The following is a 17,164-nucleotide window of genomic DNA, read 5'->3' on the forward strand; positions in this document are numbered from 1 at the left end:
ACATTCACGCATGATGCAAATCAAAGCTTGAAGAAGAAGACAAAAATAAGAGTCAGAAAATACTGTTCATGAAACACTATTCACGTGAACAGTATTTTTAGGTCAATATCTTCTATTTTAGTTTAGTTTAGTTAGTTTCTATTTTCTTAGTGAGCAAGTTATTCAAGTTAGTTTTCTATTTTGTTAGTCAAAGAAGTTTCTATTTTGTTTAGGTTAGTTTTCTTTTTATCATTAGTTGTTAGTTTCTAATTTACTCTTACTTGATTAGCAAGTTAGAAGTTAAGTTAGAAGGTTTTATTTTAGCATAAGTTTCCTTTTTTATTATGTCTTTGGGCCCGTTTGATAACGTTTCTGTTTCAAGAAATGGCAGAAACATAAATTTCCGTTTCTAGAGACAGAAACGGAATTGAAGGTGTTTGATAAGTCATGTTTCTAGAAGTCGATAGTAACCAGCGAAAGAATGGCCACGAGTCGTTTCCAGAAACGGTGAAACATACTTGTTTCTCCTGGGTCGTTTCTTGAACCATAAATAGGTAGAAATTTCTATTTCTATTTCTGAAAACAAGTGAAACGAAACAGTTTTATCAAACGCTTTTTGTTCCGTTTCTGGACACATGGCGTTTCTTGAAACGTTATCAAACAGGCCCTTTGTGTCCAAGCAATGTATGCCTATTTAAAACCCGTCAATTATAATAAACAGACAGATTTGAGTTAAACAAAAAAGATGGCTTATGCTGTTGTGTTGTAAGATGCCCAAACCAGAGGTTGAGATGTCCTTCATTAATTCTTATTCCCCCTTCTCAACCCCTCCATCGATTCTCTTTTTTTTCTTTATTTTTCTTCTTTATTTGTTTGTTGTGAGAGAACTTTTGGGTGATCATTACAAGCTTGTTGAATTTCAAAAGTTCCATTAAAAGACCAGCTTGAAGGCATGTAGCTACTGTATCGCAAAACTTCCGTAAGTTTCATTTTTCATTCTTTGAGCATAACTTCCCGACCAGTCATTAGTTGATAGTTGGGCATCACACGAGGGGCCTTTGCTCCAAATTTGATATTCATCGGATGCTGAAATCTCAAGATATCAAAAGTTGTCAAAAGTTTCGTAATTCATATCAACAATATTACTCAATTCAACCATCAAAATTGGCTCATCTTTTGAGGGCTTGTTGACCCATCTAGGACCTTCATCTATTCCAAGTTTTAGCTCTGTTTGAGCTACGGTTTGTGAGATCTCATATTTTTCCCTATTCAGCCAGATTTTTCAGATCCTATATGGGATTAGGTGCTTTGTGATCTGGTCTTACATCAATGCAACTTCCGCTGTCCACAATCATTAGAGCCTTGTGAGGCCCACTAGACATTAATATATAGAAGATGTTGCGTCTCTTTCAATCCTCACCCTTTACCTCGGCCACCAGAATTTTTGCAACCACATTAACACTAGCATATGGATCACCATCTTCTTGTGCATATTCACCTTTTGTTCCATCAATGGTGGCATTCACAGCCCAATCATCATCTGGGGGTTCATAGACTTGCATGTCCGGGTTCGATTCAATTGTAGTGATGATGGAATTGGCTCTCCTACGTTTAAAACAGAATTTGGTATAGCGTACGGTACCACCACAATGAAAGTACTTCATAGTTGTTTTCTCTCCGGCAACCATAGGATTCTTATCCTTATCCTGTGTGACTTGTGGAGCTCAGGTAGGAAGTCAACTAGGTCTATTTGACACAAATGGCCTATTTGCTTCGGTGAGCGGGTTGTATCTTCTAGGGGCTGATTTGATAAAGTCTTCTGCCTCCAATGCCTTCTTGATAAATGCACCGATAGATATGACTTCCACAACACCAATCTTATCTCATATGTCATGATGTAGTCCCAACTTGAACTGAGACATAAGTAGTTCGTCTTCCTCATGATAATCACCTATATGTGAGAGCAAATCATTAAACTTATCAATGTATTCTTTGATAGTCATAGTATCTTGTCGAAGAGTGTTGAGCATATTGTAGAGACGTCGTTGGAAGTTGGTGGGAGGTATCTCTCATTGAGTAGTAACTTGAGTTCCTCCCAGTTGTGAGGTTCTCTTCGTCGTTGGATAAGTTTAAACTCTTCAAATTTCCACCAATCCTTAGCACCACCAATAAACTTAGTGATAGCAATTTGGACCTTCCTTTCCTCAGACATGCGGTACCATCGGAAGTAATCATCGAACGCACTTCCCATTGTACTCCTTCAATTCTAGTTTCACCTTATGTGTATCATCATGGGAAAAGTGGTGCTCTTCGTTCTCATCAAAGTCCTCACCTCCAACATACGTACTGGCCCTACATTCCTTTGTGCGGGGAATAGGAACCTTCTCTAAGCATTATGATTAGTATTCACCATAGTTTGAGCGGCTGATTGGGCAGCCATAGTCTTGATTTGAATTCCTCAAATTTTTGGTCCATAATGTCTATTCTTTCTGTGAGCCGTTGGAGAGATTGCATCACATCCTCCAAGGAATATTTGTTGGAGTTCATTCCGGCCATAGCTCTAATAGCACTTAATGTAAGGTTAGTTCACCCTAGGTAAACAAACCCGAATATCAAATACCTCACTACCAAAACACAAAGCTGATCATAGAATTGAGATAGAACAACTCCAGAAATAAGGCTGAAGTGATTATGATCTTAGATCTTCCAAAGGAGGGCTCCAACGGATCAGCAAACCAGGTCGAGTGGGCCTTTATAACAGATCAGAAAATCGCCAAAGTATGGCCAGCAGTGGACCACTACAAGTTTTAGAATACAACAGCAAACCTGGTTCAGAAACAAGGGTTTTCTGGACAGAAGAGAGAAACCCAGCGGCTGTCAATTGGCTGCTCAGCAAGGGCTGAGAAGCTGGTCAAAAATCACCCTTAGGGAGCTTGGAAAGCCACAAAAGTCCTTAGGAAGATAGCTTACCAGTAGGGAGATCTGGCCAAAGTCGATAGGCTTCAAAACCCTGACAATTTGCTGAAATTGATCCTCGTTATGGTAAGTCTTCAAGCTGAACTTCTGAACTTTTGTAGGTTGATTTCGATCTCGCAAAATCTCTCTCACAGCAACAACCGATGAAAGAAAATAAAAGGAAAAGGATGGAAGAAGGATAAATGTGGGTGGGATAAGGGCTATCTTAGTATGGGCAGGCCACAGCTATCGCAGCTGATGTTCATCCTTTCTCTGGAGATTGGAGCTAGCATTGGCTGCAAAAACTTCATTCATTAATTGTATAAAACTGTTACAGCAGCCTCTCTTTAAATAGAGATCTAAAACTTACATATTAGAAACTGAGAAATTAAACTAAAATGGAAATTAACACGTAATAGCAGCTAACCTCTAACTTGCAACATAAGAAAACATAAAAGCAACTACTAGGGATTTTCTAGAAGGCAAGACAACTTGTGCAAAGCATCTTTGACTAATCAAACAAAGAGACAAAATCAGAGCTATACTAGGAGATCGCAGGCCACAGAAAGTGCTTTCTGGACAGCTGTATTGGCTGGTTCAATGGGCACTTGGAAGATCCTTCTAGAAGCGAAAAATAGGAAGGTAATACTACACTACAAAGGTTCAAAAATAAAGGACCGGCTGGGGGCAGCTAGGCTCGATCTCAGCCCAAGGGCTGGCCTAAAGGCTGGCTGGCCTTCTTCTTCCTACGATATTGCAGCCCATTAAAGGGTTCAACATCACAATATCTTATGCAGTTGTGGTTTTAGCTGCTATATTGTTCCTGAAGTTGAACTATGATATTGCTCCTGTTGTGGCTGAATTTTGTATTAATTATAATCTTTCTATTCTGCCTTCTCTCTTTCTAGGTCAAAGTTTTAATGTTGTCATATTTAGTTATACTGCCTGAAGGGAAAAGGCTATTCAAAATGTTATTTTCATTAAATTCCACCCTGTTTGCTCCACATCGAGAGTAATGATAATTTCCTTATTGTTAGGATGAGTCACGGTTGGGCGTTTGACCAAATGTTATGTAGCTATTATTCTATTTCCTTTTCAAGTTAAACTAGGTTGTTTACTTTCCTAGTTAGAGTAGGTTTCTTTTTCTAGTTACATTGCTGTACAAGGTACCTACTTACCTTATCTGGTTGTAACTCTTTGGTTTATATATAATACGATGGAGGGAGGAAGCAACACACAATTGGCTGCTCTTCTTCTTGCAGTCTCTCTTCTTCTCTCTTGTCTCTCTCCGGTTACTGGTTACAGATCTCAGATTTAATTACACTTATCAGTTATAAGGGAGAGGGTTCTCCATGCTGCCAGTGTGTTGAGGAAGCAGCATGTTACACCCGTAGGGGTTCTTAAAAAAAGTATCATCTATATGATTCCCACATTTTCAAAAGCAAGTGAGAGAAAATAATAAAAAATTCATGTGAGAGGGAAACTGCATACGGACAGCTTAGCAGTCTTTTTCCCTAGTTATAATCGTATATTTAATGAACGAAGAAAATGATGTGTACTGCTTCTACAAATAGGTAGAAGGAAGTCTAATTTGTGTTTATATGATTGATTTGCTATTGAAAATGCCAACAGGAAAAGATGCATCAAAATTTATGCTTCTTGACAAATTCTCCTCAGAATCAAATTCTGCCTACATATAGAAATGGAAATGAATGTTATCTTGTGAATGTTTAAATTTGCAAGTTTTAGGAGATGGAATAAATGAATAATTTTGTGTCACCCTAAGAAGGGTGCAGATGCTTTTTGCTAAGAATGGCATAACCCAAGAGTTTTTGACACTAAGAATCTGCAAATTCATACTCCTTTCTCACCTTAGCTGGTTAAGCTTGTGTTATCATTCCTTGAAGCAACTTCCTTTATTTGAAAAAGATTATTGCAAATATTATCTACTTTACTCTGATTGAAATTTCACTGTCTTTTACTGCATTGGTACATTTTATACTATTGGAGTCTTTCCATAACTGCAACGAGTGATAAATACATGGAAAGGGATCATATTTGGTGAATGCAGGTGGATGTCGGAGACTTCCTCCGTTTCAAATCATGTGTTCTTTACACACAACTTGGGAACCCACAGAAACCACTAATCAACATAGAAGTTGTTGCTCATGTAATGAGGCCAGAGCTACGGTCCAGCGAGGTTAGCTCCTGAATACCTCACGCATTGGTGTTCGCATTATGCTAAAAAAGTCTACCTACTACCTACTACCTACTACCTACCTACCTCATACGCTTCATTCCAATTTAGAATTCAACGATATCAGTCTTATGAGTTTAGATCCTTCCTATAATGGCTTTTTTATTTTTTTATTTAATCTTTCTCTGGTTGCATTTTTGTGATGTGCATTTTTGAGCAGGTGTCAAACACTTTCTACTTCACGTTCTCTGTTCGGCCAGAGGCTATGAAAGATGGATTAAAGATTCGGAATGTCGTTCCAGCTACAGAAGAGGAGGTGTTGCGGATAGTTGAACGAATAGATGCTGAGAACTTAAACTGAATGTTGTTCCAGCTGTATAGAAGAGGAAGCACTGCACAGATAATTGAATGCATGGATGGTGAGACCTTATGCAAGTCATGACATAGAGTAGACTACAATAAAAAGGAAGTGTTTTCAGGGTGGCCCAAAACTCTTCTGTCCACTTACAATGATCATCTTCTTGTATATGGTAATAGCTTTTATATATCTTCCATGTCAGGATGCGGAGTAGTGAAGCATTATACTTTGCTACTCTTCTTGTAGCTAATAATGTAAATCCACTTAAGGGAGTGTAACTTTATATGGTTTTGAACTCTGTTTTGTCCTTTTCATCAAAGCAAAGCTTGCCATTCAGTTGACAAAAATCAGTCCTGCGTCTAGGCGGTGGTTCCGTTGGCATCCTTGTAGCATGGGATTGTCGCCAATCCTTCCCGCAGGACCTGGATCTAGTGTTATTTGCTCCCTTGCTACTGAAGGCCCACATGAACACTCAGTTTTACCTCACTTTTAAGTGGCAGTGCCAAGTAAGTGTGTTCGAGATGATGACTTTTCCCGGAAATGATTGGAAAACTCAAAATGAAATTTTCCCCTTCAAAACCTCCCCGCAGACCATTATCATTGTCAGTAGGCAGATCCTGAATGATTACCTTTTTCTTTATTCGGTAAATGAAACCTTTCACTGTCTGAAGAGTTCAACATTCATTCTCAGATGATGTGATTTCAACGAGGCCGTGGTGGATTTATGTCCATCAAACCCAAATTTGATTAATTTAAACCCAAATTCCCAAGCAATTAAAGCATTCTTATCACTTCCCTGCTAGCGTCAGGGTTCCTTTCTATCTCTCCCCCCCCCCCCAACCCCCCACCCCCCACCCCAAGGGTTTCTCTTCGATTTGGTTTTTTTCCTCCTGTTGTCATAGGTCTAGTCATACAACCAGCTATGACGTAAGGAGCGGAATGTTGGGCAATCAAGAAGAGTACTTTGAATAAATTGAGTATAATGGAGATGGGAATGTTGCGAAGCCTATGCTACAAGAACAAGAGAGATACAGTAAAGAATGAGCGTATTAGAAATGATTTGGGAGTTGCACCAATCCAAGACAAACTTTGTGAGAGCCGATTGAGGTGGTATGGACATGTGTAACGGAGACCTATGGAGGCCCTAGTAAGGAAGAGTGATCAGATTCATTTAGAGCGAGTTAGAAAAGGTAGGGGTAGACCAAAGATGACTATTAATGAAGTGGTGCGAAACGATATGCAAACCGTAGGGCTCGACTCTAGTATGACTTTGGACAGAGTTACGTGGAGGACAAGGACCCGTGTTGCTGACCCCCTATAGGGGATGTTCCCATGATGCGTCTTTCTATGTTGCTGTACTTTTTCTTTTATCCCTAAGTTTCTTTTTTAACTGCTTCTTTATGCTTCTTTACTTTTCCTTATTGGATCCATGTGGTAGACCCCATTCAGTTGGGATAAGGTTATGATTGTTGTTGTTTTTGTTTTGTTGTTATAGGTCTAGTGTTACAACCTATGAAGTAAACATTGACATCAATCAACAACAAGGAACAAGTGGAGCAAGTTGAGGTGGCTCAGGTTGCTAGAAGAAGAAGGCCACTTGGTTGGCTCTAAGACTATGTTCATTGTTGAAAGGTTATACCTGTAAATACTTACTAGTTGTTGGGACCACATGCACAGGTGTTAGCTATAGCTGAATTATTGTTATTAGTTGTTGGGACCACATGTACAATTGTTGGCCATAACTAATTTCTCTGTAACGGAGTAAAGGATTCTTGTATGCTATAAGTAGCTCTTGTAAAGAGGAAATAATATAAAGACATTTGTTCTCTTCTTCCTTATTTCTGTTTTCTATCTCGGAGCTGAATACCGATTCGGTTTTTTCTCTTGAATTCCAATTCTAACATTGGTGCTTTCATTGTCCTTTCATGGCGGATGGCACTAGATCTCAAAAGATGGATGACAATATCCGTTCCTTACTTGATTTCAAGAAAACTACAGAATCCCAATTGCTATTTCTGCAGCAAAATAATATGGAAATCAACAAGAATTTGGAGTAGTTCATGACCACAGTGGAGGCTAGATTCAATGATCTTTAACTCAATCAAGCACACCCTCCTGCTCCAATGGAAGTGCCTTCTTCTCAGAATCCATCAATGTTTCCTGCTACAATTGTTAAGCCTATGCGCCTAGATGTACCATGCTCTGATGGTTCTAATCCTATAGATTGGGCCTTCAAAGCTGAACAATTCTTCAGCCATCATCACACACTTGAGGACCAGAAATTGGTTATTGCTTCATTTCACATGGATGGAGTGGCTTCTTCTTGGTTCCAATGGATGCATAACAACAATTTGATTGTCAATTGGAGATCCTTCTTGGAGGCTTTGGTTAGGAGATTTGGACTAACTGCTTTTGATGATTATAAAGGGGCATTGGCTAAGCTTCAACAAACAGATGGTGTTGCTGAATATCAAGCTCAATTTGAGTAGTTATCTGACAAGGTAATAGGTCTTTCAGAGTAATTTCTTTTGAGTTTTTTCATTTCTGGTCTGAAAACAAAGCTCAAGAGGGAATTATTAATTACTCAACCTCAACACCTTTTTCAAGCTATGGCAATGGCATGTATGCAAGAAGAAAATTATAAAGATTTACATTCCTCTTGGCCTAAGGCTAATACTACCCCAGGGCTGCTTAAACCCCCATCCAATTTACTTGCTATTTTACCAACCCCTGCCACTATTCCTTAGCCTCAAATTCCAATTCGAAGGTTAAGCCCGACTGAGATGCGATCCTGTAGAGAAAGAGTTCTGTGTTTTAATTGTGATGAAAGATATATTCTAGGCCATAAATGCAAGACTAGATTTTGGTTGTTAATGGCAGAGGATGAGAAATCTCATGGGAAGTTTGAGGTGTTTGAAGAAATTGATTTGGGGGGCACATCTGAAGTTAGTTTACATGCTTTATCAGGGAAATTTGCCCCTTCTACAATAAGATTGACTAGTTTATATGCAAGCAAACAATTGTAGGTGCTTATTGATAGTGGAAGCACCCACAATTTTGCACAAGAAAGGGTAACCCAGCTTCTACAATTGCCTATTATTCCTATAAAAGAATTCAAAGTGCTTATTGGTAATGGTGATTACCTTTTATGTTCTAAGAAGTGTATGCCAATAACTATTCAGTTGTAGGGATATTCTTTTTCTATTGAACTCTTCTTATTGCCCATTGAAGGAGCAGAGACAGTTCTCATAATTCAATGGCTGGAAAAATTGGGTCCTATCCTAACTGATTACAAGCACCTAACAATGGATTTTGAATGAGAAGGCCAAAGGGTTCAACTTAAAGGAGAGTCGGCTGTAAATGATGAACCCATATCTCATCATCAATTGGCTAAGTTACCTCCTTGTAGCTCAGTGGCATCATTTTATCATTTAAAGGTCATGGATATGGCAGAGAGCAACAGTACATCCACACAAGAACAACATCCCCAATCAATTGTTGAAGTATTCACAGATTTCTCTATACTTTTTCAAGAACCATCAACACTTCCACCTTTATGTCAATTTGATCATCGAATACATTAATTCCCGAGTCTAATCCTGTCAATGTTAGGCCTTAAAGGTATCCCCAATTTCAAAAAGGAAAGATTGAAGTATTGGTGCAGCAAATGATGGACAACGGCATTATTCAAATCTCTTAAAGTCCATTTTCTTCTCCAGTATTTTTGGTGAAAAAGAAGGATGGATCTTGGAGCTTCTGTGTTGATTACAGAGCACTCAATGCCATCACTATAAAAGATAAGTTTCCTATTCCCACAATGGATGAATTACTTGATGAACTTCATGGGGCTACTGTATTTTCAAAAATCGATCTCAGATCGGGGTATCATCATATTAGATTTGTTGAGGAAGATGTCCATAAAACAGCATTTCAAACTCATGAGGGACATTATGAGTTGGTAATGCCATTTGGCATTACCAATGCCCCTTCAACATTTCAAGCCCAAATAAATGCGGTGTTCAAACCTTTTCTCAGAAATTTTGTGCTAGTTTTCTTTGAAGATATACTAATCTTTATTAGATCTGTGACTAAACATGTTTTCCATTTGAGAATAGTGTGGCAATGATTGTTAGATCATCAATTAATGTCCAAGTGCAAGTTTTGCCAATCTTCAATTGATTATCTTGGTCATATTGTTTCGGCTAAGGGAGTGAAGCCAGATCCACAAAAAATTCATTGTATGGTTGAATGGCCTATACCTGAAAATATCAAAGCTTTAAGGGGATTTTTGGGCCTCACAGGGTATTACAAAAAATTTGTAAGAAACTATGCTCGGATTGTAGCTCCTTTAACAGATTTATTGAAGCTTAACTCTTTTTCTTGGATTGATGTTGCTACCGACGCATTTAATCTCCTTAAACTAGGCTATGGTTACTCTACCTATTCTAGTTCTTCCTGATTTTTTTTTTTTTTTTTTTTTTTTTTTTTTTTTTTTATGTTTACTTTGGAAACCGATGCATCCTTAGTAGGAGTTGGAGCAGTGCTGATGCAAGAGAACCATCTTATTGCGTATTTTAGCAAGAAACTCAATAAACATCTACAGAGCGCCTCCACTTATGTCCGAGAATTGTATGCTATAGTCCAAGCTATCCAAAAATGGATCCAATATTTGCATGGCCTGAGGTTCATTATCAAAACTGATCATCGAAGTCTTAAGGAATTGATGACTCAAGTTGTGCAAACTCCTAAGCAGCACCATTATCTTAGCAAGTTGATGGGATATATATAAACCATTAATTACAAACCCAGATGTGAAAATGGAGTCGTTGATGCTTTGTCCAAGCTACCTAGTAGCATCACTATTGAAGATGGTGTAGGCAATGCTCAAAATGGAGCAGCAATTCTGTCCGTGCTTACTACAGTCAAATTCAACTTCATTGATCAACTGATGCTCGCCAATTAGACTCATCCCGAGTTAACAACCATCCAAAGGGACCTCCTCCATGACTCCTTGACTACTAGTGCTTATGCTACCCATGGTGAAATATTATATTATAAGGATAGACTTACAATTCCATCCAATTCAGACTTGAAAGACCAACTTTTGCATGAGTTTCACAATACTAAAATGGGAGGTCATGGAGGTGTTAGGAAGACTTTGCAGAAATTGGCATCTAAGTTCTATTGGCCAAAGATGAGAAGTGATATAGAAAGGCATGTCTAGAATTGTCTTATCTGTCAACAGTTCAAATACTCTACACAAAAACCAGCAGGAACATTACAACCTTTGAGTGTATCACAGCAAGTTTGGGATGAGCTAACTATGGATTTTATTATTGGATTGCCATTATCCCATGGGTTCTCAGCTATTTTAGTGGTGGTCGATCGGCTCACCAAGTATAGTCATTTTTCTAGGCTACCAACTCACTTCTCTGCCTCTAAAGTCACTGCTATATTTATTGATATGGTGGTCAAATTACTTGAATTTCCAAATAAGATCATCACAGATAGAGATCCCATATTCCTTAGCTAGTTTTGGAAGCAACTTTTTGCCCTTAGTGGCATTACTTTGAAGTGTAGCTGAGGCCTATGACCCATAAACTGACGAGCAGGCGGAGGTGGTTAACAAGACATTGGAGTAATACTTAAGGTGTTTTACAGTAGACCAACCAAAGAGTTGGCATAAGTTCTTGTCTTGGGCAGAATATTGGTATAACACCACATATCATACTAGTATTAACATGTCCCCAGTTCAGGCATTATATGGCAAACCTCCTCCCTCAATTCTCTTTTATCTTGAAGGAACTTCTCCTGTGGAAGCTGTTAATATGGAGTTAAGTTCTAGGGAACAACTACTCCAACATTAGAAAGGAAATTTATTAAAAACTCAACAAAGAATGAAGATGACTGCAGACTTGCATAGAAGGGAGCTGAGTTTCGAGATTGGGGAATGGGTATGGCTTAAACTACAACCATATAGAAAACCATCTGTGTCTTAAAGGCCTTGTCAGAAGCTGAGTAAAAGATATTATGGGCCATTTCAGCTTGTGGAAAAGGTGGGACTTGTAGCTTACAAATTACAGCTACCACTCCACTTCAGAATTCATAATGTTTTTTATGTGTCTCAACTAAGGATACTCAAGGGGCCAAACCCTCCAACGGATGTTCAGCAATTGCCAACTGTCAATGCCATTGATCAGTCGATGGTCCTACTAGTAGCAATTGTGGGACAGAGACAAATTTGGCAGCATGATAAGCTCGTCCCCCAAGTTCTTGTGCAGTGGGATGGTTTCTTATTGGAAGATGCTACTTGGGAAAATTTTGAAGAACTTCAGGCCCTCTGCCCACACTTACACCTTGAGGACAAGGTCTTTTTTGATCGGAAAGGGAGTGTTATAACCTCTAAAGTAAACATTGACATCAATCAATAGCAAGTGGAGGAAGTGGAAGAAGTAATTGAAAAGCAAGTGGAGCAAGTGGAGGTGGCATAAGTTGCTAGAAGAAGAAGGCCACCTAGTTGGCTCCAAGACTATGTTCATTGTTGAAAGGTTATACCTGTAAATACTTACTAGTTGTTGGGATCACATGTACAAGTGTTAGCTATTGCTGAATTACTGTTATTAGTTGTTGGGACCACATGTATAGGTGTTGGCCATAACTGATTTCTTTGTAACAATTTCTATGTAATAGAGTAAAGGATTCTTGTACACTATAGTAGCTCTTGTAAAGAGGGAATAATATAAAGACATTTGTTCTCTTCTTCCTTATTTGTGTTTTCTATCTCTCTCTAGGAGCTGAATACCAATTCATCTATTTCTCTTGAATTCTAGTTCTAACATTTGATCTCTTTATTTCATTCTTTGGTTTGTGTTTCATTTGATATGTTTTCTCGTGGTTGCAATTTTCCCTCCTGGTCTCTTATTTCGATCTATCTCTTATTTTGTTTCTTGTTTTCTTCTAGATTCCTTTTTTTCTTCTCTCTAGTTTCTTTTTTTATTTTTCTGTTCGTTTTAGATCTGTTTTGGCCACAGTTGCTAATTGCTCTCTTGAACCCTATTTCGATCTTCCCCTATTTTGTTCTTGTCATCTTCTTATTTTTTTTAATTGTTTTTTCTTCTTCTTTCTTTATTCACATTTTTCCTATTGTTTAACATCGTTTGTTTTCTGAGGCCAAATCTATTAATGTGAGGGTAGCGGCCGGAGATCTCTCTTATCTTCCCCCTGGTGGGAGGGGAAGAAAAGGACTTTTATGCATTCGGCCCTCTCTCCTCTCTTTCTCTTTCTTAAAGGGGTGTGTTGTGTGTGCTTACCCACAGGACCCACCCCACCGTATCGTAGATCGAAGATACGTGGGGGCCTATTTCACAGGAGTGTAGGGGTCGTCATTGAGACGGTTATTTGATGATGGTCCAATACGGGGATTGGGATCATGCAAAAGGGTTTGGAGTCGCCACCTAGGATTATGAGCCTAGGACCCGGGGGTGGGCCCAATTCCTGAGAAAAGGGTCCAAAAGTTGGTCTAGTCCAGAGATTTAGGGAACGTGTCAGATTGTAGAATTGGAAAACCATAATAATGATTGAGCAACGACTGGTCCAATAGTATTTGTTTCTGCACTTGTGGACTATAGGAGGGTTGACAAATAGCCGAGATGACCTGTGTGTTCCTATTAACACTTTCTGTTGAATAACATGACCCTGTGTCTACAGATTCAGTATAATTCCTCGAAACTGGGTCCAACCAAATAAAACATCCCGGATGTTTTCCGCCTACTGGACATCTGTAAAATCGTCGTTCAGGATTCTTCGACATTTGAGAAGGTCGGATGACCATCACCTTTCCACAGCTACACATCCGTTGTTGTGCATCCATTTCTCTGTAAAATGTAATATCCATAAGAGAAGTACAAAAAAACACAGGTTACTTGATTCAAACCAAAAACAATTTAAAACTTGCTAAAACACTTCCTACATATCCAACTTTTTAAAAAACAAAATAAAATAAAATACAAAATATTATCCTTCTAAATAAAGCAAAATCCTGAAAGTTAAGGTTCCTTCTCCATGAGGTTCCCCATGACCAGCCAGTAGATGAAAAGCCTAAAAGTCAAAGATTGAAAGGAGAGTAGCTTAACCATCTACAGTGAATTGGAGTCCATCAAATCCAATATATCAGTATTAACCCTACCACATAGAAGCTAACACTTATGTACCTGAGAATGAACCCAAAACAAGCAAACCTAGCATCACTAAATAAATGCAAACATATTCATCTCTAACTAAATCATTTTAACTGGAGGTTTGTATATATGTTTGAGTAGCAACCTTACACGTTAGCAGGCTTATCTAAGAATTTCCAATTAAAAGGACTAAATCTTACGTTAGCAACAAAATTGTAGTTTGGCATTGTGAGTTTGTAACAAACTAGGATCTGAAACCATTACCTGCTACTGTGAAGAGAGAGAGAGAGAGAGAGAGAGAGGGTGCACTGAACAATGATAGGTTCAGACTTTGTCTAGCGTGGTGATGCTCTGTTCTATTTAAAGGAGAGTAAAAAGAGACCGACCTCTTTCAGCTACGATAGGAAATAAACTAAGTATAGTTACAATAGGAAATAAACTAAGATTGGAACTATACTTAAACCTATGACTCAACTACTAACCAAATAACTCACAATACGATAGAGAGATTGACCTTGTGAGCAGAGAGAGACCGGCCCCTGGGAGGGGAGAGAAACCTTCACAGAGCAACCCATGAGCTTCATGAGTAGAGCAGCAGAAGAAACCTTATACCCTAACCTTCGCACGATTATTCCTATTCCACATGCGTGGCTAGGTTATCACACATATATACATTGATTGAATTTAAATAATTATGTACACTAAAACAAGATCAATATAAAGTCTACATTATGCAAATTCGGGTGAGAAATTATACCTGAGCTTGACCCCTGTGTCGGGTCAAGAGGGGTAGGCCCCCTGATTAGTGCTAGCATAAACTTTCTTGTGGATTCTCCCGTCTCAGGGGAAGATGGTCTTGACCTCCAACTTCCTTTTTTGAGAGATGCTGACTGTGGTAATGTTCGTACAGAGTTCCGGCTAGGATCAATTATTTTTGGATTTGAATTGTGGTAGAGCTTCGGCTAGGGAAGGCTACTTTCGGGCTTAGGCTGAGGTGTCACTTTGGCAGAGCTTCTGCTAGAGATAGGCTACTTCCAGATTTTGGCTGAGGTGGTGTAATACCCTACTTTTTTAAACCCGGTCTGATTAAGAGGTTGAACCGGTTTAACCATGCAGGAACCGAGCCAGAGGAAATTAGAGCAGGTTCCTTATGGGCTATGATGGCATGGGTGACCTTAAACACCGGCTGGCCCGACAAGTCCGAGCCAGTGCCAGAAGAGACGGGAGTGCCCAAACCGTGTACGTGCACCTACCATAAGGCTATGTACGGATAAAACAGGTATTATATCCGTATTCTAAGGTATATACGTATGCTACATCGTATGCTTGGGGTGGGGTTCGCGCCGAGGTCCGAACCCGGTCAAAATCCCAAGTTTTGGCTCTCAGGTGGGTAGGACAGGTGGGTGCACCCACCTGAGTGACCCATCCAAGTGCACTGTTCCCTTATTAGGAATTATATATAAAGCTTTATGATTTTCTCTTCTTTCCATTTATTACCCCCGTACGTTGGTGAGAAAAGTAAAGAGGAGAGAGAAAAGAAAGGGAAGAAGAAAGGAAGAGAAGGAAGAGGAAGAAAAGAGGGATTTCAGCGGCGCCGAAGCTCGATCTTCCCATTCCGGTGCCGGGAGAGTGATCTTCAACTCTAGATCTACAGTTGGAGGTAAGAAAAGTTGGGTTTTGTGAACATTCACCATATCCAAGCTTTAAACTTTTGATTCGAGCATGGTTTCTTGAGATCTTGTAGATCCCCTTTGAAATGATGAATCTAAGGTTTAATAGATGATTTATGTGTTGATCTTGAAGGATTTGAAGAGATATTGACAAGGTGGAAGGAACATTGTGGGTTTGAAGTGATTTGGAGGGTTTGAAGTCGTTCTTGAGCAAAGAAGGTAAGACGGTTTTCCCTCACTTGAATCTAACCTAGATCTAGGTTAGAACCATCCTATAGGACCTTGAAGGTGTGAAGAATGGGTGGGGAAAAATCCCATTTGATTCCCCAAAGAATGGAGAAAATGGGGAAGAAACAGTGTCTTTTTCGCCAAGACCGGTGGGCCCCTACCCGCCTGTGGGTACCCACCTGAGAAGGCAGGGGGGCCTTCGGGCCCAACCGGCAGGCCCCTACCCGCCGGTCCTAGCAAGGGGGTCCCTGGCCCAACCGGCGGGTACTACCGGTGGGCCCCTACCCGCCGGTCACAACCGGTGGGTAAGACCGGTGGGTAGACAGCCCACCTGTCTGACCCACCTGTGTGGCCCCGAAGGTGATCCTTATGTCCGATCGAACCCAAATCGGACGTGTGACCTTCTTTTGACGTTCTAAACATGATTTTGACATCGGATTTCATTAATTTTGATTCTAAAATGGTGAAGTACTAACCCCGCTTAATTATGTTAGGTTCACCAAATCCTACCCGATTCGCCCCGGATCTCACCCGTACCAAACGGGAATCCTTGTACGCTACAGGTAAGTGGGGAGAGGACGTTTGGCCTTGTTCCAAGGCATTTTTTGGCATTCATTTAAATATATCTAATCTAGTCATGTCATCATGAATGTGCTATGTAGATTAGTCATTCCTCTCATTGATGTGTATATGTGCTATGTTTACTTTTCAAATGCCAATTGAATGAGATGTTTATATGTTGAATGTGGACATCATGGTGCATAATGCATTGATAGACTAGATGCCGTAGTCGGCTTGGAAATGAATGCATTGGTGGCCCGTGGAATGGGACACGGTGGCACTATACAATCGTACTATTGTCATATAGGAGCATGCGGTATTAGGATACTCACCATCCCGTGCTACGACCCTTCCCAACAGGGGTTAAGGTGTTGGGTTACCATTTGGGGGGAAGCAGGGGTCGCGGTTGTCGGACACTGTGGCGGTTGGCATTACGCCCGACGAGTCATGTAGGACAGTCGGCAACCCCGGTGGTACATTCAAGAGTGCCAATCGTACTACTTTTAAATTGCTGGAGTCAGCACCTTTATTTTCAGTCATTTACATTTCTGTTGAGAGCCGGTGGACGACATTGTCTTTACTTTTCCGAGTACTCACGGTGGGCCTTCTCCGACAGCCCTATGGGCGTATCGCGGGAGGGAGTTCGCGGCTCGTACCCGGAGTATACGCGCACTGTGGTTGTAGTAGCACTAAAAACCAAGGACTTAGTAATGTTGCTTAGGTGGATGTGATTTAAAATGTATAGCATGGCATGTAGTGCATATTATGTGTTGTGATGTGTGGACTGTTGTGTGTGGTCCATCTTTCTACTTACTGAGCTAGTGAGCTCATCCCACGTGTACACCCCCTTTTTAGATGATTTTGCAGGTCATACATCTGAGGAGCATGGGGTGGGTCCCACAGTCGAATTTCCTGAAGAGGACTGGTGGACCCCTGAGGAGTTAGAGCACGGCACTGACTGCTCGTGCGAGAGCTGTGCTGCGGGACAGCAGTTCTGAGGCCGAGCTGAGCTCCACCTTTGGGGCCGTGCTGAGCTCCA

The 17,164-nt window shown here is 40.1% G+C and overlaps 1 protein-coding gene and 1 long non-coding RNA gene across 2 annotated transcripts in view; both read left to right on the plus strand.

Moving 5' to 3' along the window:
- The window catches only part of LOC122070376 (acyl-coenzyme A thioesterase 2, chloroplastic-like), a 74,802-nt gene extending 69,015 nt beyond the window's left edge, over positions 1–5,787 (plus strand). Inside the window, exons 4-5 of the mRNA XM_042634522.1 lie at positions 5,006–5,134; positions 5,352–5,787. Coding sequence (XP_042490456.1) covers positions 5,006–5,134; positions 5,352–5,492 — 270 coding nt within the window. The 3' untranslated portion in view covers positions 5,493–5,787. The remainder of the gene's footprint in view (positions 1–5,005; positions 5,135–5,351) is intronic.
- Positions 5,788–6,356: 569 nt separating this feature from the next.
- On the plus strand, positions 6,357–7,327 carry LOC122070377. Its single transcript, XR_006137747.1, has 2 exons — positions 6,357–6,844; positions 6,985–7,327. It is a non-coding gene; the product is annotated as an uncharacterized LOC122070377 (long non-coding RNA).
- Positions 7,328–17,164: the final 9,837 nt, after the last annotated feature.

Source organism: Macadamia integrifolia, unplaced genomic scaffold (assembly GCF_013358625.1).
Source record: "Macadamia integrifolia cultivar HAES 741 unplaced genomic scaffold, SCU_Mint_v3 scaffold90, whole genome shotgun sequence".
NCBI lineage: Eukaryota > Viridiplantae > Streptophyta > Magnoliopsida > Proteales > Proteaceae > Macadamia > Macadamia integrifolia.